Genomic DNA, 26,431 nt, shown 5'->3' with positions numbered 1-26,431 from the left:
GCGGACTCTGGCCGCAAAACCTAAACCTATAGGGGAGGGTCTGGATGGGCATCTGTCCGTGGTGGCGGCTCTGGCGCGGGATGTGCCAGAGTCATTACCCGCTTCAGTGACCTCTTTGGAGCGGCGACCCTCGCCGCCGACCTTGAACTGGGAACCCTAATAAAGGGCCCCACTGGACTGAGGGGCAGCTCCGGACTGAGGGGCAGCTCCGGACTGAGGGGCAGCTCCGGACTGAAAGGCGCCTCTGGACTGAAGGGCGGCTCAGGCGGCTCAGGACAGACGGGCGGCTCAGGCGGCTCAGGACAGACGGGCGGCTCAGGCAGCTCAGGACAGACGGGCGGCTCAGGCGGCTCAGGACAGACAGGCGGCTCAGGCGGCTCAGGACAGACGAGGCGCACTGTAGGCCTGGTGCGTGGTGCCGGAACTGTTGGTACAGGGCTGGGAACACGCACCTCTAGGCGAGTGCGGGGAGCAGGAACAGGGCATACTGGACCCTGGAGGCGCACTGTAGGCCTGGTGCGTGGTGCCGGAACTGGTGGTACCGGGCTGGGGACACGCACCTCTAGGCGAGTGCGGGGAGCAGGAACTGGAGGCCTGGTACGTGGTGCCGCCACCGGAGGGCTGGTGCGTGGGGCTGCCACAGGAGAGCTGGTGCGTGGGGCTGCCACAGGAGAGCTGGTGCGTGGGGCTGCCACAGAAGGGCTGGAGAAGGCACCGGATAGACCGGACCGTGGAGGCGCACTACAGGTCTCGTGCACCGAGCCTGCCCAACCCTACCTGGCTGAATGCTCACCGTAGCCTTGCCAGTGTGGCGAGGTGGAATAGGCCACACTGGGCTATGCACACGTACTGGAGACACCATGCGTAGGGCTGGTGCCATGTACACCGACCCGAGGAGACGCACTGGAGACCAGATGCGTAGAGCCGGCTTTATGGCACCTGGCTTGATGCCCACTCTAGCCCGGCCGATCCGAGGCGCTGCTATGTACCGCACCGGGCTATGCACACGTACTGGAGACACCGTGCGTATCTCCACATAGCACGGTGCCTGCCCAGACCATCTCTCTCCACAGTAAGCACGGGGAGTTGGCTCAGGTCTCCTACCTGACTTAGCTACACTCCCGTGTGCCCCCCCCCAATAATTTTTTGGGGCTGCCTCTCTGGCTTCCAGCCACGCTTTCGTGCTGCTTCCTCATACCACCGCCTCTCGGCTTTAGCTGCCTCCAGCTCTTCACGAGGGCGGCGATATTCTCCAGCCTGTGCCCAGGGTCCCTTGCTGTCCAGAATCTCCTCCCAGGTCCAGGAGTCCTGCGATTTCGGCCGCTGCTGCTGCTGCTGCTGCCCGTTACCACGCTGCTTGGTCCTTTGGTGGTGGGTGATTCTGTAACGGCTGTCTTCGTCCTCCTCGTCTGAGGAGGAGTAGGAGATATCGGACCAATACGCAGCGTGGTAAGTATCCATGTTTAATTAGAATACTTGAAACAAACAAAATAATGAATAAACGAACGAACACGAAACAGTCCCATATGGTGAACAAACACAGAAACAGGAACAATCACCCACAACCCACAATACAAAACAGGCTACCTAAATATGGCTCCCAATCAGAGACAACGACAAACACCTGCCTCTGATTGAGAACCATATCAGGCCAAACACATAGAAATAGGACCATAAACTATGGTCAGGGCGTGACAATGTCATTTAGAAATGTCTCAACAATGAGGCAAAGGTCACATTGTTTCTCGTGAAGTATTTACTGCCTCGTAAATTCAGTAAAATGCACTCTGGGATCTTCAGAGCATTGTTTTCAATTTCACTCTCTCATTGTAACACAAACAATGGGATCACGTCATCAACTCTAAATAGCACAGCTAACTTGGGAAGAAAACACATTTAGATACGGCACTCACTTAGTTTCAAACTCATTAAAGTATTTTTCTCCTCTCTCCGGAATGTATAATTCATCTCGCACAGAAATAGAATCTTTTGAGTATAACGATAAGGCTAATTTGAATTGAAGGTTACCTCCTCTTGCCACTCCCAGTTGCGTTGCTGGGGAGGTTATTAGTGAGTATGCTCGAGCCATCGTGGGTTAAAGTGCTTGTGCAGCTGAGTGGAGGGATGCCAGCTAGCCCTGCTGCTGCCTCCAGCCTGTTGTTTGGCTAAATGTGCTCTGCTAACCATGTCAATTGAGAAAGGGAAAAGAGAGGAAGTTTTTTAGATGAATGATCTGTATAGCAATTTGTATTTCTGCTCCACAAGATGAAAGCGGCCTAGTGGCTTACTATCAGTAATTACTATGGTAATTCACTCGCAATGTAAAAGCTTAATATATCCTCGTCAGAACTCAGTGTTCTTCTCAGAATATTGAGAAGCACTGTAAACTTCATTATTGGAATCTATTTGAGTTTAATCTTTACATTTTTTCTGTTTTTTAATCAAGTTAGATGTCAGACGTTCATAGTATTGAAGTATGAATCACATCACAACAATGATCCCCTTAAACAATATACATTTTTAACAACAATGTAATTGCAGAACTCAGTATTGCACAAATCCTATCACATAGTTATTAGAATGGAAGCAGAAGCAAATTAGATAGCTGCAATAGGGAGAGTGGAATGGAAATAAGCCCAAGAATAGACCGTAATGGACTGACTGCCCTGGACTGATAACGTTTAATATGATAATGACTTAATATACTGTATTTAGGCCTATTATTTACTCTATTCATTTCAATTTGGAATTCCATAAAAATATATTTGGGCAGCAATGGAGTTTACACCTCATAATAATTCCGAACTTTTACCATTTATGACAGTTTCTTTAGAATGGAAATGTTGTTGAAGGCAGTGCTTTTTCCACCATGTCTTTCATGTGATGAAAGCATGTAGCCTTGAAGAATGATACTAAATGGGTTGTGTGAACCAGAAGATACTGAATAATTGAGGCCATGACCATGGAGTTGGACTACTAATAACAAATAGCTTTGGGGTGACACACAATTACCATGTTTTGTTAAGTTACGCTGTGACCATTAACGTTTACACCTGTATAAACTTCTGTCTTTATTTCCTAGTGTCCCAGCACTCCAGTCGCACTAATAAAATTGAGTGAGGCCAGAGAGAGTTGGCTGTTCAAACACAGACTAAACACTTCCCCCATCCACACATCCCTCCACTGCATTCCTGCACAACGCCATGCCATAAACAATGACTTGATGATGTTGCTGCCAATATAATTGATTGATGGAATGAATGCCCATGCAATTACTGTGTGGATTGGAGGAGAGATGTAACAAGAACACATTGACAGGTTTAATGGAACGACAGGTCTAGCGGCATGAGTTATAAGTACAATAGGAAAAAGCCTCTCTCCTTCTCTCAACCTTTCTCACACCTTATGAAAGCCTTTTCTGTTGACTCCTTGACAATGCGATGAAAGCGAGAGCTGAAACCAAGATGCGCTGCTGTTCTTCTGTTTGTGTCATATGCGACAAATCTTGGAAGAATGTTCCTCAATTTCTCGATGGGATTTGAGGAATTTGTTTAACGATCACAAATTAGAGGCCAGCTATTGTGACTCACAACACAGTGCTATATGGAAAGATGTCAAGGCTGCCATTCAAGGTCGCCCAATCCAGTCTGTAGCTGGGCATAAAGACACATTTGGGACATTAACAGGGATACTTAACCCTATATCATCATTTACACTAGACCTCTGGTTTTGGATGGTGAAACAACGCAAGCTGGAAAAGGAAATCTGAACATTGAAATGGTTTACGTTTGATCCAAAATTGAAACCAGGTTTCTACAGTATGATAAAAAATGTAAGGACTGTAGAGGATGGAGAATTTAAAGGAGAAATATCGTATGGAAAAATAAGATTTCTACAGATACTTACAGTTAAGGGACTATTTTGAAAAAGAGATACAAATTACAGAACCTTCTTCAATACCAAATGTGACTATCCATGTGATTCGAAATGCATATAAACAAGCAATGTCCAAGACAATCTCTTCACTCTGCCATGGCTTGATAGCCTCTAGAAAAGAGTCAGCTCTTTATATTAAAGCAAAATGGGAAAAGGAACTGTATATAGACATCTCAGATGAAGACCTGGACAATATATGCAGTACTCAACAACTTAAGAACATGGAGAGTTTTTTGGGGAAATGACTTGTTTTTTTATCACTCCTAGAATCACAAGTCAACAGCTAGCTGTACAACAGCCATGCCAACCACACCCATGTTTTTGAGGAATGTCAGAATATGTCATTGTTTTTGGGATAATGTATGTTTAGTGTTAAAAGATGTCCTAGGATATGAAGTCCCTAGAACTTGCCCTGTAATGTTCCAGAAGGTGTGATGGGCAGGGACAGATACCTGATCAAAGTTAACCTTGCTGCAAGTAAAAAAGCCATTACCAAGAACTGGTATAAAGTAGAAGCCCCAAAATGTGAAGAATAGCTAAGTATAATCCAAGAAATCGTTAAAATGGAAAGCTTGACATATGCCTTAAGACTCCAAAAACCTTTATTCAATAATAACTGTGAGAAATGGATATCATTCACATACTAGGAAGAATTGATTAACTAATATCTTGTTAACAATACAATATCACAATTTTATATATTATTCTGTACCTATTGGATGGTGACTTCTGTTTGCTTTTATTTATTCTTTAGTTTCATTGTTTCTGTTTTTGCTGTATTGTTTTGAAAAAGACCTGATAAAATCCAAGTATAAAAAAGAAAGACCAGCTATGGACAACCCCTTTCTTTGACCTTCATTTAATAGCTAGTTTTTTCTTGAAGAGGACATTTCACATGGTAAGCTCCAATCGATCGGTACGTTTTCAAATGCATATAAAACAATGTTAAATGCAGGCTAGATGCAGATTAAACCAATCATTTGAGGAGAAATGCTGTAGGCACAGAACATGTATATTTTTTCCTCAAGCTTCAGTTTGGCTTTTCTCCATTGGAAAGTACAAGTGGGTCTTTGTCCTTGTGTGCCCTAGTGGGCAACTGGGTCTTAGTTTTAGTGTGCCCCGCTGGATATTGTCCAGTAACAATTACTAAAGGAACACCTTGCTGCTGGTTTGACTCCACTCCTCCAGGCCCTGACCTTCAGAGGGTTCTCATTAACAGTGGAAACAGAACACAGTACCCTGCTAGAGCCGTAACCAATGCAAGCATTTCCAGAGTCAATAGAGCCAAGGGAAGATAAGACAGACAATCAATTGGATCTTAATTCAGCCCAGATGAAGATGGACGGACAGTGAAACAGGACCCTGACTTCCTCCTCCCTGTACTGACTCAACTAGCATGGTGTTATTAGAACAGGGGGTTACTTTCCCTCTCTTTTCCCTCTATTTTTTCCCGCTTTTCTTACTTTGTGAGTTTGGGGAAAGATATGCTCCTACATCATCATGAATGACATTTTGGCTTCATTCTAGACCGTGTGTGGTATTACTTTGACTTTTTGTGTCTCCCAAGTAATAATCAACTATTCTCCCCTTTCCCCAAGAATATATAGTATAATATGTCTACAGATAACAGTAAGAAATAGGAGTAGCCTAAACCCCAAGTTTGATTATACTGTCCTCATTACCTGGCTGTATTTGAGAAAAGAATACACATTTGTGAAATTACATATCTGAGTGGGTTGGCATGTAGGCTACTTTTTATTGAAGAACTTCAAGGGCAAAAATGTGGAAAGAAAACAATTGTGGACTTATCAAAGACGGCTATTGTTGGCAGGAACTGGCCTCTAGATCTTGACCTCTCCCTCAGATTGGTTGTTCCAACAGGCAGATAGGTGTTATAGCTCGGCCTGTGTTTATTGTTCTCCCTTTCACTCTCATCTCCCTTTTTATAAAGCTGAGATAGAAGGGCTATACTACACCTACAACAATGGCTTTTCTAACGCTGAGAAAGTACTATGCCAGTGCTACACCTACAACAATGGTGTTGAGGGTCTATTATCATGTTTTATCCAGTTAGGACACACAGTACAGTTCAGAGTGTGTGCTTCATGTTATTTCACTACACATTAGAGTTTTCTGCTCTGGGGATGCTGGGGCAGGCGAGCATAACTCTGTGAAGCGTTCTCCTCACTAACGTGTGCCTGTTTTGTGTCTGTGTGTTCCGGCCTATTCTGTGGCAGAGTGTTTTCCATGTGCCTGCTCTTCCATGAGAAGGCAGCACCTGAGCTCCAGAGCAGTTGTGTGCTATTCTGCTCTGGGTACTGGGGGGGGGGGGGGGCAGCCATGCAGGACAAAGCTGCCTTTGATCACGTTTTAGTGTCACAAATGCCCCTCTCTCTTCTCCATCAAGAGATACTGCAGGTCTGTATTTGTCTCTAAAGCAGGCAGTAGTACTCTCCTCTCTGTGTCTTTGGGTTACAGCGTTTGGGGTAGATCGATTAAAATGTTCTAGGTCAAGCTTGTTTACTTTTAGAACAGCAAATTAGCCTGGTTACTTGAGAGAGATAGAATGCTGAACATTCTGATATCTTCCCTGGTGGATGCGGGACGAAGTTACCGTTACAGGAGGACAGAGCGGCTGGCATCTATACTAGTATGTGGTCATTCATTCATATTGCAGATATAACAAACTTGCTTTAAAAAAATACTGATACAAATGTAGATTAATTGTTCTTTTGATGTTTTACTTTTGTGTCCAACCTCATATTAGATAGATTAGGTTGTTAGATACTGACAAATACAGTTAGCATATAGTAATTTGAGAGTGCATTATTTAGTTGTAGGCTGAATGTTATATTTAAGCAATAAGGTCATGGAGGTGTGGTATATGGCAAAATACCATGGCTGAGAGCTGTTCGCACGATGCATCAAGCCCTGTCTGTCAAAATCCTTTAGATTTTTGCATTGTAGGATTTGGTCTGGTGGCAAATTAACCCAAGACCATCTACACCTACAGGGCACCTCTGTCCTGCGCCAGCTGTACATGTAAGAAATTCAGGAGCAGTGTGTGAACGTGATTTCCTGGTTTGTCAAAATGGCTGCTTGGGATGGAAATAGAGAAGCTCTGTGCGCTTAGAACAAAGTGGTTACTTACATGAACATTAAAAAATATATATATTTAACCTTTATTTAACCAGGTAGGCTAGTTGAGAACAAGTTCTCATTTTCAACTGTGACCTGGGCAAGATAAAGCAAAGCAGTGCGACACATACAACAACACAGAGTTACACATGGAATAAACAAACATACAGCCAATAATACAATAGAAAAAGTCTATATACAGTGCATGTAGTCATCGTTGTTCTTTTTTTATTATGTCACAGGCTGAAGCTACTTCTGATTTCTTTACAAGTAAGGTATGAACTGATTTATTTTACATTGAGAGATATAGCCCTACAGTGTGTTGTTTACTTTGAAACAATGCAAGCTGAGCTCTGAGGTTCAGCGCATCCTGTGGGTTGGTTTCCGGAAAGCCATAGGAAGTATTCTGAATGACAGCTATGGCCCGTTTGGTTTCCTGTGTGGTTGGTTATCAACCACACAAAAACCCAACTTAAAGTCATTGACTGGATTTTCAGTTGAAAGTTGACCTGAAACATTCTTCTTTGGTTTATGACTTTTACTTATAAAACTGTAGACTGTGTCCCAGACTTGTCTGCCATGCCACCAACTAGCGTGGTTGCAAAGTCACATAATAATATAAAATAGTGTTTTCAGACATATTACAAGTTATTAAGTGCTATTGCAAGATATTTTTGGAAGAATAGTTCTACGTTTTATGTCTCAAGAATCGTATAAATCAATGTATTTTCACTTTATCTGGATATTTTAGGTGACCCAGGTGTTTTAGGAGTTCACAAGTACTGTGTTTCAATATAGTAAATAAACACTGCAGGCCTGTCAGTCACCCAGTAAAAGTGAACATTCAGCAGCATCACATCAGCGAAATCCCCTCTCCTCGCTTCACAATTGTTCTTGGTCCGCATAGTTCATTATCAAGGAAAATTGTGATATCCATTTTATTTTGTTGCATTAAGAATAGTTTATACGGGTAAATTAATATATAAATGTAACGTATACGTTTGACCTGAATGTCTGACATACATGCATAATCATCATATTTTGTTTAGAATAAGTATATTTAGTTCAATGGCAATGCCCTGGTTTCCATCCAGTAGCATCACCCCTACAGAGGTGCAATGGACTCTTCCAGTCAGACATGTCACGATCGTTGGTTGGAGAGGAGAGAATCGAGCAGGGAGAGGCATACAAAGCCTGCCATTGCAGTTTTACTGCTTTGGATTTGCGGACGAAGTGATATCTACATTTTCTTCAAACGTTTCAGTCAACATTCTTAAGAGAAAATACATTAAGGCAACGTATTTGAGTTGAATATTTTAAACGGAGTAATTTCAGATGTATAGGCATATAGGGTAAAGTTACGTTTAAGGCAAACTACTAAAGATAATGAACTTTGGACTTTTCACACACACATTTGGGTCATGTTTCTCGACGTCCTGAAAAAATAAAATATTATTGCCCGGCGTGGCGGCAGCTGGGAGAAATTCAGAAGAAGGAATTTTGCGCTTTGGTTGAAGTGATAATACTAACTGTAACTTGCTACTTTGGGAGCGGAGTAAGCAAGTAAAATGTCTGCCAAAACAGCTTCTAAGGTAGGATACCCGACGGAACTACAGAAAAAAAGTTATGAAGTATATTTTATTTTGCGCCGAATGCAAAATCTTCTCATCAAGGGAAACTGGGAAATACTATCTACATCGGCTTGTTCGTATAGTTCGTGTCTCTGTCAAATGTTGTCAGTGTTTGATGAGATCGACATGATCGAACGTTACCTCAACTTTATTTATGTTAGGTGAATGTCATTCATGCGACGAGGGAGGTAGAAGCATTCAGCATTTTATAATGTTTTGAAAAGAAGCAAAACAGAATGGGTTCACTAAACAGATGACTCACTAAACTGACAACTTGTATGCATATTATTGTCGGAGGTGCCCCAATAAAACACCTGTTGATCATCTACATATGGGGACCACATACAATTTCTTCAATGCTGATGGTTAGTTACAATTTTGAGTTTGTCTTAGAAGTGAAAGCAGTTACTGTGGCAAACGTTATTTGAATGGACGATATCATAATAATGCCTTGCAACACTGTAATGGTTGGTTTACCGACATTAAAAGCCGGCGTAAAATAATGTCCAGTGTTAATCAATTATATCATAGTCTTGATACAATGACACGAATGTTCATTAGAACCAATAGTAAACTACAACCCGTAGTTTTATCTCGGCGTCATTCACCGGTCAATCATGTTTGTTTACTGGGCCTATGCAGATTTTTGTGTGAACGGGGTCAAGTTAGACACGTCTCAATTGTACATGCTATTGCTCCACACACACTGCGTAGGGTCAAGATTGACTAGACTGGGGCATAGCCTGGCAAAGCCATGTGGATTCAAATACGTCATGTATCAGTCCTAGTGGTTTGGGTTGTTTCAACCGTGTTTGACCAGGTGAAAGCTGGCAGCAACACATTTTGGGAGTGGTTGTAAATAGGTTAATCCACAAATTACAACAATAACAATGTTTTCAAGTATACCAATCGTTTCCTCTGTCACACAGAGTTGTCTGACAACCTAGGAATGTGTAGTGCAGTTTCACACTAATGAAATTCAGGTTTGGTCTGTTTTTCCAGTTCAGGTGGAACCATCTCAGGTGATGTAATGCAGCTTTGTCCTATGTGGTGTGTCACACTACAACATACTTTAGATATTTAAACTGTCCATTGAAATAAAGTAAGTGCAAGTGACAACTGAAGTGTAACGTTCTGTTTGCTGGATGGTGCTTGGTCTGTCAAGAAGGCTATCATCTGTTTTATATGGAATGTGTTGCTACCAGCATGTGTTCACTGATAAATAAGCCTTCTGGTTCATTTGGCTGTCACTCTCTGGCCAACTTGTTCAATCTGAATACATCACCTCTGCTTGGACTATTACGTTTTCATTATAGGATACCTTACATTGAGTTAGGGGCTGTTGTTTTGGATCACTGCTTGATTAAGGAATAGCTTTGAGGCCACATTAAGCAGTGCATGCCCCTCAGACCCCCCCCCCCCCCCCCTAATTCACTTCACTTAACTATTTAACTCCTATAGATGTTTGTAGTACAACACACCATACATGCAATATCTCTCTAGCTATGAGTAATGCCAGCAATGTTGTGTGAAAAGTGTAACTTGAATGCCTGTGGTTTTATCTGTCCTGTCACAGGCCCATGTGTAATACGACTTCGTCCAGAGGGATTTCACCACGCATATTCCAGTGGTCAGAGTCACATTGAGTAATGAAAGACACAGAGAATGATCTGAAGGCTGTTTCTAGACCAGTGTTGTGACACCTGGAACAGGTCATGATCACATCTGTAGTTGTGGTGACATAATCTCTGTCAAAGGTCAAGAATGCTGAAATCAAACCCTAATAACCAGGAAGGATGTAAGAATATTGTTCATTATTCATGTCATGGTCACTTAATTGTAGTTTTTACAGTGTCACATAATAATTGTTTACTTATTATTGTCCTCATCATAATGCATTTCCTGTCTTGGAGGAAGTGTGCAGCACAGCCTCATGTTTATCTGAGAAAGGGATTAGAGGGAGCTCACTCAGCACAGTAGTAGTAGCAGCAGCATTTCCATAGTAGTGTTTCTGCTGGAGCACGAAGTAGGAGTGGACGTGTTTGTTGCCAACATTTCAAAAGCTGTGTGAAACCCCATTAATCCAGCTCATGCAGCCTGCATGAAAATGAAGACATTAACTCTTCTTCCACACTACATTTTAATTCTGTCCTCATCCCTCCCTTGCCTTTCACTGTTTACACTCGCTGAATAGGAGTACAACACCACAAAATACAAATAATTTATTGTATCAGCTCACTCTAAAAATAGGCCACATGCTTGTGTTTTCAGGGCGAAAGAAGAGTAGTGAAATTAGTGAAAGCAATGGGATTGAAAGGCTTTGCAGTCTGTGCTCTTGTTCTCCCTCTCATGTATGACTGGAGAGGCTGTGGTAATTATGAGGACGAGTCCCTGTGGCCTTAGTGGACTCAGAGCGTACGTCTTCTGTTTTCCTTTGATGATGATTACACATCTCACATTTACATCAGCGATGGGGGGGGTGCAATTAGGCTTCTCTGTGGCCTGGAGAGGGGATGTTTTTGTTTTCCAGTATCACTGGTCGCTCTTTGTGGTCCTTTAAAAAAAACTATGGCAAGAGCGAGCTGCTGGACGTTTTTGTGCAGACGGGGCTAGTCTCTCTCGCTCTCTTTCTTTGTGCCATGAGAGGGCCTGCGGCCAGAGTGTCTCAAGTGGCCCACATGAAGAGAGGAGCTAGGAGCCCTGGCCCCTTGTGCAGCTGAACTCTCAGTTTTGGTCAGACAAAGTGTTCTAAAACAACACTGCTTCCTATTTAGCACTGACCGTCAGTTATCTAGACTGCACTGTTTTGTCACTAGTTTATCTAGTAGTGAAATACAATCAAGTTATGCTTAAAGACATGCTACAGAACTTTGGCGACTAGTAAGTATTTTTGAAACTTCCTGCTTTGGGCTGGATGTGTCAATGTGTAGTTCATACATGCAGAATTACTCTATTACCACAATTAGAGCCACACAATCCCTGGTTAGAAAGTGACTGTTTACTGGAAGCTGTGCAATGCCATTTTCCCCCACGTGGGCCAGCCCCCTAGCAATTCAAGTTCTAGCCAATGAGCTTCAGCCCCTCGCCATTTGAATGACAGCTATAAAGATGCACATACAGCAGAGAGAGAGAGAGTAGTGTCGTGTGCACATATGTGATGCAATTTTCAGGGACCACTTTTTGACTCGTGAGCTTTACGTTCAGAAATACTGCCTAAAAAGTACCGGAGAATCTCTAACTCGACCCACACAGCTCTTCTGTCTGTTATGTAACGGTAGCCTAATTCTTTACACTAAGTCTCTCATAAAGCATTCATAACATGCATTATAAACTACAGTTACTGAGTTATATTAAAACATGTCGTATGATAAATTATTTAAATGTTTTACATAATTTTGATGAATTACATAATGGTTTGTTTTGGATTGTGTTTGAATTAGAGTAGATCGATAAGGACAAGAATCCATACCTGGACAAATTGCCTGAATTGATGTGATAACGATAAATAGAACGATACGTTTATAACATGAATGTGCACCACAGTTGTTTTTCATTATCCTTAAAACTACTACTACTAGTTTGATGATTGTAGCCATCAATTGTCCCATTAACGATCACCCACATAAGCAAACTTATTTAGTTTCCAACTTCACATTTCTATTGGGACGAGGTTTTACACGTTTAGATGATGAAACATTGCAAAGCTTTAACGTGTAGCTGTTGTGTGTTTTTTTTATTGAATAGAGTACAGGAATGCTGTAATCGCTGTGTTATTACCATGAGTGGACATTGCGATGCTAAGCCAGGGCTTTTCTCTCCGTCACATGAGGAGATCCTGTGTATTTTCTCCAGGGAGTGGCATTTCCCCTTCTTCCTCTCCCCAACCCCTTTCCTCTTCTGTTGAATGCACTCACCCATGCTGGAGACTTCATTAAGATGTCCCAAACTGACACGGTCTGTCCAAGGTGGATCCCGTCGCCCCAGGGGAGTTGACTGTTGCCCCTGGATGAGCAGCAGCTGAACACTTGTCACTGAACGCTGGGTCCTTCAGAGCATTCTTGGCAAGGGTGCTGTCCTTCAGCCTGTCCAATGCCATATTCTATTCCAGTTCCACATGGCTGTGTTGCATACGATCGTGAAATAAGCACTGTGGTGTTTGTCTCTGTCTTGGCTCGTATCATAGCTAGCTAGAGCACCCAACCTCTGCTCAAAACCAAATGGGTCAAGAGGGGGACTGGAATGCAAAATGTCAAAAATGGCTGCTCAGAATGCACATATTTCTTGGGACAGATTTAATTAAAATGCTCCTTAAATGGCCTGCTGTGATGTAGTATTTTTTTCCCCGTTCTCTTTTGAAGTCCATAGATTTATACAGCGCAGAAAAAAAGGCTCTTGTTGGAAGTGTCTTCCCCCTTGTTATTTTGTCATGGGTTGCTGTTAAGGAAGAGCAGGCAACCTGCTGTTATGTTTTGGTAGCAATGATACTCTAATGAAGTGCTGCACTTAATCTTATCAGTGGGTATCGGTCCTATAGATACCTTTTATATGTGGAAGGAATGTGAAGACTGACGGGCACAGCAGAGGCAGGTGGTTATAGCAAGACGGAGAGAAAGAGCAACAACATGCTACAGGGAGGGGAGAGGGGGAGATGCACTGCCTGACTATAATCTGAATCACATGCAACCTCTTAAAGACCTCACCCATAATCACAGCATTAAATCCTAGAGATATGGGGGTGCCTTTTCACTGTTTGAAGTCCACCATTTTCTTCTCACCGCTTTCTATCTGTGACCCCAGAATAGTGGCTAGATAGAGAATTGAGTTTGACAGCTTACTTGAGGGTTCTTACAGAATTTCTAATCTATGTAAACCAAAATGTACCAAACACAGCTGTAGACTAGATTGACTGACGTATAATTTTCTCTGGATTCTAGGAGGAGTGATACCACAGTGTGTTGGGGAAGATTAACGACCCGACATGTTCTCTCATTGTCTCAGACAGGTAGACGACCCAGTCTGCCAGTATCCTGCTCCTGGTGTATGGTGTGTTATTACTGGTGTGTCTGTGTGTGAGTAAAGTGTCTGGATAATCACAGGGATCATGAATGGGGGAGGAGGGATGGTTGATTATTGTGGTACTGACTGGGAGTGTCGTGGTGTTTTCCCAGGCAGGGAAGCACACAGCAGGGAGAGCAGGTCTGTCCCCCCCTGCCCTCCTGCTGAGTCAGTGGACTGATACTTATCTCCCTCTGTCACGCTGGTCCCTGGGTTTGGGTTCCAGGAAGGGGTGCCTGCTCTCTGCACCAACCAGCATCTCGGCAGGCGTTTCTGTTTTGGCTCCTCGAGAAGGAACTGGGGTTTCTGTAGCTACCCCAGTGTGCGTGTTTGGTTTGTAAAATGGGAGATTTGATGTCCCTGCCGCTCCCAGGCCAGCCAAGCCACCCATCCTTGGCTTGTTGGCAGGTCAGGTCTCTGAGGATTTGTCCTCAGTCAGGAACCACCAGCAGCGCAAGGCTGGTTGTTTCTGTGTGTGAATGACTGACTGACTGCAGCTCAGAGCGTTGAAATAGATGCATCCTATGGCTTATCCTACATTTCTTTAGTCACTCGTTCAGAGAATGATCATGTTTTTGTTATGTAGGTCACCTACCTGCCACAATGCTGGAGCCCTCTTCACAGTGCAAGTCCATCCTATTTTGCTTTAGTCATTCATTATTTTGCCCCTAAATCTGGACAGAAGTTATGGACGATGACGTACAATATTTACATATGCATGTCATTACAATGGTCGTGCTTCAACCATAGGCCCCCGTGTTCTAGGCTGGCCATTCATACAGTTTATGGAATATTCACTACATTCCATACATGTCTGCTCTGTCCTGTGTGTGTTTTATTAAAACACGCCTTGATACAGATCAGACTAAATCAGTCTCAGACGCAGCTGCACAGCACTTTCTTCTCCTCTCACTCTCCCCAGCACACTTTGGAGAGAGAGAGAGAGAGCGTGTGTGTGCTTCTTAAGTCAGTGTTCTTTTAGTTCATGTCTGTCTCGATGAGCAACTCTGCCATGTTTACCTATTCCTCCCTCCTTCTCTCACCTTCCTTAAGACGTCAACATGCTTCCCAGCCGACGTTATGCCGACATTTCTTGATGTTTAATTTTTTTTTTTTTTGAGGCAAGCCGAAGTCGGTAGCTGAAGTCTCTATGCCCCTTTATCGGTGATTGGTCAACAGTAGGTATTCTTCAGTAAAGTCTTGGTTGTCATTCAATGAGAGACGACTTGATTTCATGAAAATCTTTTCATTGAAATACTGCACCAAACAAAAATGCCAAAATTAAGTGAGTTATCTTCCGACTATTTTCAGGAAGTGTATACCAGCAGTTACCATACCCGGTCTGCTAGGTGGTTGCTACTTAAAGTCCCCAGGACATTCACGACTGCCTTCTCGTCTTGTGCACCAGAGGCATGTAATAGTCTACAGTCCATGCTTCATGTTAGTGCCACTGAATGATTAAAAAAATGTTAGTGGGGAGTGAATGTTTTTTTTTAGGCTGGCTCATGTTGTATTGTATTGTTGTATGTTTTAATTCTGTAATGTATTGATTGTTGCTGTCTTCTTGGCCAGGTCTCCCTTGAAAAAGAGAATATGGGTCTCAATGGGCTTTTCTTGGTTAAATAAAAAAGTACTGGCTATGCCATCTCAATATGGACAAACAATACTATTGCCACTTTTTCTCGTTTATCAAGTGAAGGTCTTTTAAGGGAGTATGAGAGCACACTCATTCGGAACTCGGCTAGGCGCCAGCCGAACTGAGCAAGCTGCCGCCTTTACTCTTCCCACCTTCCCCTTATCCTCTCCCATCCACTGTTATTTTGTGTATAAAGTCTGACTCTCTCAGTACACAGGAAAAATATCATTACTCCAGCCCCGGGAGCAACTTGGTTTACGTTGGTAAATTGCATAATTAACACAGCAAAACCTAAGCCTGCTATTTTCTACTGTTCAACTCTGCCCTTTGAGTTTTACTCCACTGGAAACCCCTTTCAAATGTTATATAGTCACCATTTGTGAAATTGTAGAATTCACCTTTTAATTAAGTGTATGAGTTGTAATTTCTCAGAAAGGCATTTGAGGTAATGTTCGTTTTCCAGTAATACAATTACAGTTCCTCAGGAGAAAGAATGTAATCTTTGCTGTCTTTTTGTATGCTCCAGTGTCCTGTTTATACAAACTACAAATTAAAATGGTCCATAATGACCGATTTTATACGTGCAGTCAGGATAAGGATTCAAACAAGGCCTTCCTGCCACTGATTACTCACACACACTCAAAACAACTCTGTTGTCTGTCTTTGACAAATGGCTATGGCAGACAATGTTTGCTCACAATGCACACAACTCCTGTTGAGTTCTGATGGTGTACTTGACTGAGGCCATAGTGTGCACACTGTGCACACCCTTGTCACATGTCTCTTATTTACCCCTTTTAAGGTGGAACCTGAGAATGTTGTCCTCTATCACATCTCTCTCTCAGGATCCCAGCCCTTTGAGTCAACATATTGCCCCGTCCCCCTGTCCCCTGTAGCTTCTATGTTGTAATTAGTTCATGTATAATGAGATACTGGGTCTCTGCCTAGATTGAGGCTGAGTTTATCTAGAGTTTAATCAATCAATCAAATGTATTTATAAAACCCTTTTTACATCAGCAGATGCCACAGTGCTTATACAGATACCAAGCCTAAAACCCCAAAGAGCAAACAATACCGATGTAGAGGCACAGTGGCTAGGAAAAGGCAGGAACCTAGGAAGAAACCCAGAGAAGAACCAGAGCTCTTGCTAGATGTTGGTGTTATTAATTATGGCTTATTATTATTATTATTATGCATGTACTACTCATTAAAGCATGCATGTTTTCCCTCTTCTCCCTGAGATGATCATTTTGTCTCCTCTGAAATGCAGGGTGGGAAAGGAACATGGTTGCCCGGCCCCTAACTGTAACCAACTCATTAATTCAGTAAATGTAGGCCTCAGCCTGGCCCACAACATGGCCGTTATGACTGAGAAGCTCTGAAAGCTTGGGAATTTCTCTGAGTGGACTTGGCTTCTGGTTTTAGTGGGGTTGGGCCACGTGACCCTGCTGTGCGTTTGTGTGTGTATATGGAGGGCCAGCCCTGCTGGGGTAGTGGGTATGGCTTCCGCATGCTCCGGTTCAGCTGGCTCCTAGCTGATATCAGCTAGGCGAACCGAACGAGTGTGCTCGCATACCTTCGACCATCGCTTGAAAACGAGAAATGCGGCAATAGCATTGTTTGTCCATCTTGAGACGCTGTAGCCAGTATACACTTCATCAAAATAGTCAAAATTAATCTAAACTCAATAAATATTTTTTAATAAGGAGATCTTAGTTGTACAAGTTTACATCTAACTAGGATGTTAGGTACTGTATTTCTCAAGTGAAAAAATGTGCATGAAAATGAGTTGTCTCATTGATTGACAACAAACATTTTAATTTTAGAATCCCTACTGTTGACCAATCACCGATGAAGGGGCATAGACTTCGGCTTCCGAACTTTGACTTGCCTCGATTGTTTTTTTTTTGTGCACGAACAGCCGAAGAAGCCACAGAATGTCGTCATAATATATGCACAAACTGTTTTGGATGAGAAGCTGCTCTGTTGTCCTCTGTACTGTAGGGACAGGCACCATTGCTCACTGGAGGCCAACATGGTCAGCCTCAAGGACCCCCTGCTGAATACACCCTTTGTTTTACCACATCAGCAGTGTGTGTGTGTGTGTGTGTTTTTGTTTTTCAAATCCCAGCTCAAGAATGGTGACATAGGAACGTTTTGTCAGGGGCCGTGTTTGGTTTTAGTTCCATAGGACGACACTAGCCAACACACCCCCGTCCCCAGTCACCGTTAATTAACCTCCCTTCGTTAGGCCCTGCCTCATGTTGCTCATTCTGAAAGGCTCTCCAATGCCCCATTCACTAGCAGGAGATGTTCCTCCTCCTATGGCAGAGTTGTTAGTGGCTTGCCAATTACTGCACCTCTGATTTGTGTTTGACTGGAAACAATGGCTGTATGCTTGTTGTATTTTTCTGTTTTTCACAACCTACCCAAGCCTGTTCTTTCAAAAGTTTCTATTAGTGTCCTGTGATAAGTAAACTAATGCAGTAATCTCCCTGAGTGTTACAATCTCTCGCTCTGCATGTTCTCATACTGAGCTCAGTATTTCCAGTGTTATCAAAAAGAGGAAAAGCGAGAGAGAAGCAAGGGAAAGAGATAAAAGGAGGGAGAGCACGAGTGAGCTGGGCCTTGGCTTCTTATCAGCACATTCCTGACCTGTGTTAAGTTTGTGTGTGTGTGTGGGTGTGGTGGTGGTGGGGGGGGGGGTTTACAGACTCCTGTTGGCTGGCAAAGGCCAGATTCCGTGGTGGTGGGGGGGGGGGGGGTTTACAGACTCCTGTTGGCTGGCAAAGGCCAGATTCCCTGCTGCCTGCATGGGCCTGGTTATCGTCCCTGACCTCATTGCAGTCTAATGGGTCAGACTCAACGTCAGGATTGTCAAACGTTTGCCTGCCGATAGTACGTAGCACATCAGAACAGAGTGTTGACAGACCTTTAAGTCTTCAGCCACGTCGTCAAATTCTCCAAACCAGAATGTGGTCGTAGCGTTGTTTGGCCATGCATGTCCGAGTGTGTTGCTTTATGGTCTAGTCAATGTTAGTAACATTAGCACATCTAGCTAGTTGGCTATTGTTCTACAAAGCCCTTGTTGATACTAGCCAGATGGCCACAGCTAGATAACTGGCTAGCAAGATGTGAAAGAAAATATTGAATAAACTCTCCATAATCTCACACAGCCCATAGATATATGTTTAGCTAGCTGGCTAGTGAACATTAGCCAGCTAGCTAAACTAGCTGTTGTGCTAGCTAGGTAAAGTAAAGACACTACATTGACTCTTGATGGCCAGCTACAGGCTGCTTCATGGAAACTAATCCATTGTGATTTAATTATGTTACTAGCTACAGTGGCCAGATAGCTAGCTTGGTAAAGCATTTAATGTTGTGTGCATTGTGCTGCACTTACCACTCTAATTTGTTTAATATGAAGTGTGTGTGACCGCATTGCTCAGTTAGCAAGCTAACGTTAGCTATCTAACTAATAACCTAGTGCACATTATCAAACTTAACAAAAAACAACCTTCAAAACTTCATAACTCGATGTAAAAGCTGTAGACAAAGAACAGCTTTGTTTTAGTGAGAACAATTCTGATGAAATACCGTTATAGAAGTAAAAACCCAAACTGGTCTGTGTGTCAATACCGGTGTGTGTGTGTGTATATAGTAAAATACTGTATACCGTCCAGCCCTATCATTTCATTAGATACCTTTTTGACAGTGATTACAGGTGAAGTGCAGGATGTGTTTGAGGAAGTGGCTCAGTGCAGCTTTGAACCTTAGGCTCTGATAGTGCTGCTGAACAGCACAGAGGGTGTTTTGTGGGGAAAAGTTTGTGTTCCAACAGAAGTTCATCATGCTCCATCCCTACTGCTGATGGCTGAGAGAGAGGACAGTTAGGATCTGGTTGAGTGGGGATGACTTTGCTGGTGGGCTAGCTGGGAATGATATGCTAGGCCTACTGTATCTCTCTGGGTCACTGGGTAGCACTGCTGCAAATCAGCGCTGTGAAAGTCTCTTAGATTAAATAATCCTAATTTGTGACTGGTTACAGGATCGGGGATGTTTGATTCTAGTTTCTACATCACAGTAGGGTCGTATTATTATTATTTTGTATTTTTTTCTTCTTCAGAAATGCCTTCTTGAACATGTGAACTTTAATGTGCCTTAAATACGAACTTGTATGGGATCCGTAAATATGAATAAAACATTTTAATTATGAGCCTAGTTTAGCCAATTAGAAATCACTAAGCTATATAGGGAGAAAGACAGGAGCCTTCCTGGCTAGACATGATTGGCTGAGGTAACGGAGGGTTTGGACTAGCCCGAGAGATGAATCCTGATTGGTCTTTCATGTCACAGGCTTCTGTCTATAACAGAATGGGAGCTTCCCTGGTCGGTATACAGTGCATTCTGAAAGTATTCAGACCCCTTGACCTTTTCCACATTCTGTTAGTCTTATTCTAAAATTGATTAAATAAATAAAAAATGCTCATCAATCTACACACAATACCCCATAATGACAAAGCGAAAACAGGTTTTAGAAATATAGGCAAATTTATTACAAATAATTAACAGAAATATTCAGACCCTTTGCTGTGAGACTCAAAATTGAGCTCAGGTGCATCCTGTTTCCATTGATCATCCTTAAGATGTTTCTACAACTTGATTGGAGTCCACCTGTGGTAAATTCAATTGATTGGACATGATTTGGAAAGGCACACACCTGTCTATATAAGGTTGACAGTGCATGTCAGAGCAAAAACAAAGCCATGTGGTCAAAGGAATTGTCCGTAGAGCTCCGAGACAGGATTATGTAGTGGCACAGATCTGGGGAAGGGTACCAAAACATTTCTGCAGCATTGAAGGTCCCTAAGAACACATTGGCCTCCATCAATCTTAAATGTAAGAAGTTGGGAACCACCAAGACTCTTCCTAGAGCTGGCCAAACTGAGCAATCGGGGGAAAAGGGCTTTGGTCAGGGAGGTTACCAAGAACCCGATGGTCACTCTGACAGAGCTTCAGTGTTCCTCTGTGGAGATGGGAGAACCTTCCAAAAGGACAACCATCTCTGCAGCACTCCAAAAATCAGGCCTTTATGGTAGAGTGGCCAGACGGAAGCCACTCCTCTGTAAAAGGCACATGACAGCCCGCTTGGAGTTTGCCAAAAGACACCTAAAGACTCTCTCAGACCATGAGAAACAGATTCTCTGGTCGATTGAAACCAAGATTGAACTCTTTGGCGGTGAATCATGGTGGTGGCAGCATCGTGCTGTAAGATTGTTCTTCAGCGGCAGGGACTGGGAGACTAGGCAGGATCGATGGAAAGATGAACGGAGCAAAGTATGAAGAGATCCTTGATGAAAACCTGCTCCAGAGTGCTCAGGATCTCAGACTGGGGCGAAGGTTTACCTTCCAACAGGACAATGACCCTAAGCACACAACCAAGACTACGCAGGAGTGGCTTCGGGACAAGTCTCAATGTCCTTAAGTGGCCAGAGCCCGGACTTGAACCCGATCAAAGATCTCTGGAGAGACCTGAAAATAGCTGTGCAGCGACGCTCCCCATCCAACCTGACAGAGCTTGAGAGGATATGCGCAGAGGAATGGGAGAAACTCTTCCAAATACAGGTGTGGCAAGCTTGTAGTGTCATACCCAAGAAGACTCGAGGCTGTAATCGCTTCCAAAGGCGCTTCAACAAAGTACTGAGTAAAGGGTCTGAATACTTATGGAAATGTGATATTTCTGTTTTAAGTTTGTAATAAACTTGAAAAAAATGTATAAAAAACAGTTTTTGCTTTGTCATTATGGGGTATTGTGTGAAGATTGATGAAAAAATAAATGCAGTCCATTTTTAGAATAAGGCTGTAACGTAACAATGTGGTAAAAGTCAAGGTGTCTGAATAGTTTCCAAATGCACTGTATAGATCATCTTTGCTACCGCAGATGTTATGGAAAGATATAGCTATGAACAACTGCAAAATTGTTGCTACAGCTCTCAAACACATTGCTGCACTGAATTTAACTGGTGCTATCAACAGATCTCAGTTGGGAGAAGATTTAAGTAGAGAAGACTTTCTAGAGGACAATGCCATGCTGACGTGATCATTTGCATGTGAATTCTTAAAGAGATGGGTGGGGCCAAGGCTTAAGAGAGTGTGAACGATGCTGAATGGGCACAAACAAAGGAGCTCTCAAGCAAGAGTGGAAATCTTAGCAACATCTTTCAATGGCATTTTCTCCTACTTATCTCATAAGTTTATCAATTTTCAAAGCAGCATAACTTTCTCATGTTTCACAAAATTTGACTTAAGCTCATGTAAAGAGATCTGGTCACATTTCATAGGACAGACAGGGGAGGGATGGATGGATGGGGAGGGTTTAGTGGACAGGGCAGACAAGGCAGCGACCTTTGGAGTAGCATTTCACATTATACATGTGTAATACCATTATAGTTACAGCGTTCAAAAAGAACCATTCTTCGCTCCTTAGAGCAGTGAGAAGTTGAAATAAGGCTCGAGGGGGTCTGGTATATGGCCAATATGCCACAGATGAGAGCTGTTCTAAAGCACGACGCAACACGGAGTGCCTGGATACAGCCCTTAGCCGTGGTGTATTGGCCTCAGCAACGTAATTAGAACAGTAAAAATAAATGTTTTGTCATACCGTGGTATACCACGGCTTTCAGACAATCAGCATTCAGGGCTCGAACCACCCAGTTTATAAAATATAATAAGCTCTACTGTCGCTGAAGTTCTCTGACTAGTTAGAGGGTAGAGGACAGGGCGGCCATCAGACTGTCATCCTCTGGAAGTTACAGGGGTTAAGCCAGGCAGGATTGGCTCTGTGCTGCAGTCGCCTGATGTAGGAGCAGAAATATCATATGTTTTCTTTATAATACTTCAGCTGGCCTGGTATTTGAAAGAAAACCGTTCCCATTTCCTGCTGCTGGAGACCAGGCAGGTCACCCAGAGCTGCCACTCACCAGCCCAGATGTGAGAGTAGAGGAGGGTCAGTAAACAACAGAAGGGTCAGAGCCTACAGAGCCTGAGGAAAGACTTCAGTTAGTAAATCCTCCTTAACATTAAAGACAGCAGTACACAGCCAGCAAGTGCCATCCACAAACAGTGTTGTGTCCCACAGCCCATGCTCCCAGCTCCTGGGACTGACATCGTCCTATGAGCAGCAAGTGAAGGTCACCATGGAGCCTCATACAGGAGCTATTCACGTGGGGTTTGTGTCGGTTCCGACTTGTCTTTTCCAGCTCATCTATCCTGCCTTTGTGAGGCAGACAGCATGGACCTTTGAGGGAGAGAGAGAGAGGAACATGGCAGAGATTTACTTTTTAATCCCGAATGCCATGGATTATAGGTTTTGTATTTTATTCTGACTATTACCATCAGATATTAGTGTGTCCGTCATGTTTGTAAAGCAGAAATCCCCATGAGAGCTTGATGATGAGTGTGACAGGGTGAGTTCTCAGGGTATGAGCTGAGTGAGTCAGTGCTGGTTGAAATTAATTGACTCCAGCATGTTTTAGTGTGTCAGCACATTCAGCAGCGAGGCAGCACTGTATCATCAGCCTGCTGGCTGTCTCCTCTCATCACAGCTTGGTGGGACTTGGTCTGCTGGGACTTCTTTCATTACTGGGTAGAGGTGCATTCAGCTAGTGTCCTTACTGCCACGTTCAAAAGGCATGTTTTCTCTGTTTACCTTGCGCGTGTTTGCATATATAGTGTTGTACGTACATGTTAATTTGAGAAACAGATGTGAATCCGGAGGGCTGCGATTGCATGAGTGTGTTTGGTAATGTGTGCATGCCTCTCAGCCAGACCATGTGATTCTCTGTGTGTGTCACAGGGCAGAGGATGCAGCTGCATTCTGGGCCCTCCTTCCTCTGGGATCCAGCTAGAGGACAGATAAGGTTGCCATGGTTACACTTACCCACGGTGACATCACGAGGAAAAGCTGGCTGCTGGTACATGCCGCTGCTGTGGGTGTTGCCCACGTCTGATTGTCCGATGCTTGCCTTCGCTATCCTCTAAAATACGAAAGCCAGTGTGATGGGTTTGCAGGGCCTCTCTCTCCCTCTTTCTCTCCTCCGTACAGAGCAGGCACGCAGGCTATTAATAGACTGATTGTGAAAAAACGCTTGACCGGATTAAGCATTCTTTTTTTCCCCCTACAGTTTTTTTAATTTTATTTTTTACATTTCCTTTTTTTTCCCAGTAGGCCAATATTGTCTGAGCGGTTGAGTTGGCAGCTCATTTTAATTTGACTAGTTATAAAATGTTAAATGTGATTTAAGAGAGCAAGATAAAAGTAATAATCATTTGGGCTACATTGCTGTTGAGTACATCAGAGCATAGATAATCCAGACCAATGTAAAGGGAAGCGTTCTCTTGTCTATCCCAGTATTCATCAGGCTTATGAAAGGAGGGGGGTTTTACCTTACGTAGTACACACATCCCAAATATTATGAGGAGGAGCTTAGGGAGGGTTATGTCATAGGAAAGCCTGTGGTGTCATGTCATCCCCTCGGTACAGCTCTCTGCTCTGGAGCCTGTCTGTGGTTGGCTGATAGCAGCCAGGTGTTTGTGGAATCTGTCACATCTCCTGAGTGGAGCAGTGATGTACAGCCCATTACAGAACACCAGCCAGCCAGAGGGCTGCACACAACCCAAGGCACCAGGCACTCCTCCTCCTCCTCGTAAGGTACTACACAGTAATGTGGATTGTTTTTACTCTATATTAGTTTTCTCTATACCTCACCAGCTATGTGAATCCTTTATATAAGTCTATGTGGCTAAAAGCGTCAACATGCATCAGTTTGGCTGGCGGCGAACGAGTGTGCTCACATACTCAAAAGACATTCGCTTGAAAGAACGAGAAAAAAGAGCGGCAATAGTACTAGTTTATTTTGAGACGCCGTAGCCAGTATACACTTTAGAGGTTGACCGATTAATTTGTGCCGCTTTCAAGTTTTCATAACAATCGGTAATTGGCATTTTTGGACACAGATTGTGGGCGTTTTAAAGAAAAAAAAGTCAGTTAAGAACACATTCTTATTTTCAATGACGGCCTAGGAACGGTGGGTTAACTGCCTCGTTCAGGGGCAGAACAACAGATTTTTACCTTGTCAGCTCGGGGATTCGATTTTGCAACCTTCCGGTTACTAATCCAACGCTCTAACCACCTGCCTTACATTGCACTCCACGAGGAGCCTGCGTGGCAGGCTGACTACCTGTTACATGAGTGCAGCAAGAAGCCACGGTAAGTTGCTAGCTAGCATTAAACTGATCTTATAAAAAACAATCAACCTTAACATAATCACTACTTAACTACACATGGTTGATGATATTACTAGTTTATCTAACGTGTCCTGCGTTGCATATAATCGATGCGGTGCCTGTTTACTTCTTGCCGCACGGATCCCTTTTACGGGATAATTTTCGTAAACAACCGCTGAATTGCAGCACGCCAAATTCAAAAATAATACTAAAAATATTTATAATCATGGAATCACAAGTGAAATATACCAAAACACAGCTTAGCTTGTTGTTAATCCACCTATCGTGTCAGATTTTGAAAATATGCTTTACAGCGAAAGCAATCCAAGCGTTTGTGAGTATCAATCACTGCTAGAACAGCTAGCCTTAAATTAGCTTGGTCACGAAAGTCAGAAAAGCAATAAAATTAATCGCTTATCTTTGATAATCTTCGGATGTTTGCACTCACGAGACTCCCAGTTACACAATAAATGTTTTTTTTGTTCGATAAAGATTAGTTTTATAACCAAAAACCGCCATTTGGTTTGCGCGTTATGTTCAGAAAACCACAGGCTCGTTCCGGTCCTGAAGGGCAGACGAAAATTCAAAAAGTATCCGTAATGTTCGTAGAAACATGTCAAAGGTTTTTTATAATCAATCCTCAGGTTGTTTTTAACATACATAATCGATCATATTTCAATCGGATGGTGAACTGTTCAATACTACAGAGAAAGAAAATGTCGAGCCACATCTCTCCTGCGCAGGAACTAATCAAAGGACACCTGACGCGTTTTGAATAATCTCGCTCATTTTTCAAAATAAAAGCTTGAAACTAAGTCTAAAGCCTGGTCACAGCCTGAGGAAGCCATTGGAAAAGGAATCTGGTTGATACCCCTTTAAATGGAGGAGGGGCAAGCAATGGAAAAGGGATTTTTCCAAATAAAAGGCTGGGTTGGAGTTCCTCAGGTTTTCGCCTGCAAAATCAGTTCTGTTATACTCACAGACAATATTTTGACAGTTGTGGAAACTTTAGAGTGTTTTCTATCCTAATATGTCAATTATATGCATATTCTAATATCTGGGCCTGAGAAATAGTCCGTTTACCTTGGGAACGTTATTTTTCCAAACATAAAAATTCTGCCCCCTAGCTGAAAGAGGTTAATTTCTCATCGAATCACAAGCTTACTTCTCCAAACGGGTGATGATTTACCAAGAGCATTCGTGAAAAAAGCACTGTCGTTGCACACATGTGTACCTAACCATAAACATCAATGCCTTTCTTTAAAATAAATACACAAGTATATATTTTTAAACCTACATATTTACTTTATATTGCCTGCTAACATGACTTTCTTTTAACTAGGGAAATTGTGTCACTTCTCTTGCATTCCGTGCAAGCAGTCAGGGTATATGCAGCAGTTTGGGCCACCTGGCTCGTTGCGAACTGTGTGAAGACCATTTATTCCTAACAAAGACCGTAATTAATTTGCCAGAATTGTACATAATTATGACATAACATTGAAGGTTGTACAATGTAACAGAAATATTTAGACTTAGGGATGCCACCCGTTAGATAAAATACAGAATGGTTCCGTATTTCACTGAAAGAATAAACATTTTGTTTTCGAAATTATAGTTTCCGGATTTGACCATATTAATGACCTAATGCTCGTATTTCTGTGTGTTATGTTATAATTAAGTCTATGATTTGATATTTGATAGAGCAGTCTGACTGAGCGGTGGTAGGCAGCAGCAGGCTCGTAAGCATTCA

General features: G+C 42.9%; 1 protein-coding gene across 8 annotated transcripts in view; it reads left to right on the top strand.

Moving 5' to 3' along the window:
* Positions 1 to 8,242: 8,242 nt before the first annotated feature.
* LOC120025359 (tight junction protein ZO-1-like) overlaps positions 8,243 to 26,431 on the top strand; it is an 83,584-nt gene continuing 65,395 nt past the window's right edge. For all 8 annotated transcript variants that reach the window (XM_038969902.1, XM_038969901.1, XM_038969897.1 and 5 more), the window contains exon 1: positions 8,243 to 8,666. In XM_038969902.1, the coding sequence (XP_038825830.1) occupies positions 8,643 to 8,666 (24 nt within the window). In that variant the 5' untranslated portion in view covers positions 8,243 to 8,642. The remainder of the gene's footprint in view (positions 8,667 to 26,431) is intronic.

Source organism: Salvelinus namaycush, chromosome 30 (assembly GCF_016432855.1).
Source record: "Salvelinus namaycush isolate Seneca chromosome 30, SaNama_1.0, whole genome shotgun sequence".
Lineage (NCBI taxonomy): Eukaryota > Metazoa > Chordata > Actinopteri > Salmoniformes > Salmonidae > Salvelinus > Salvelinus namaycush.
This window is presented reverse-complemented; position numbering and strand designations above follow the sequence as displayed.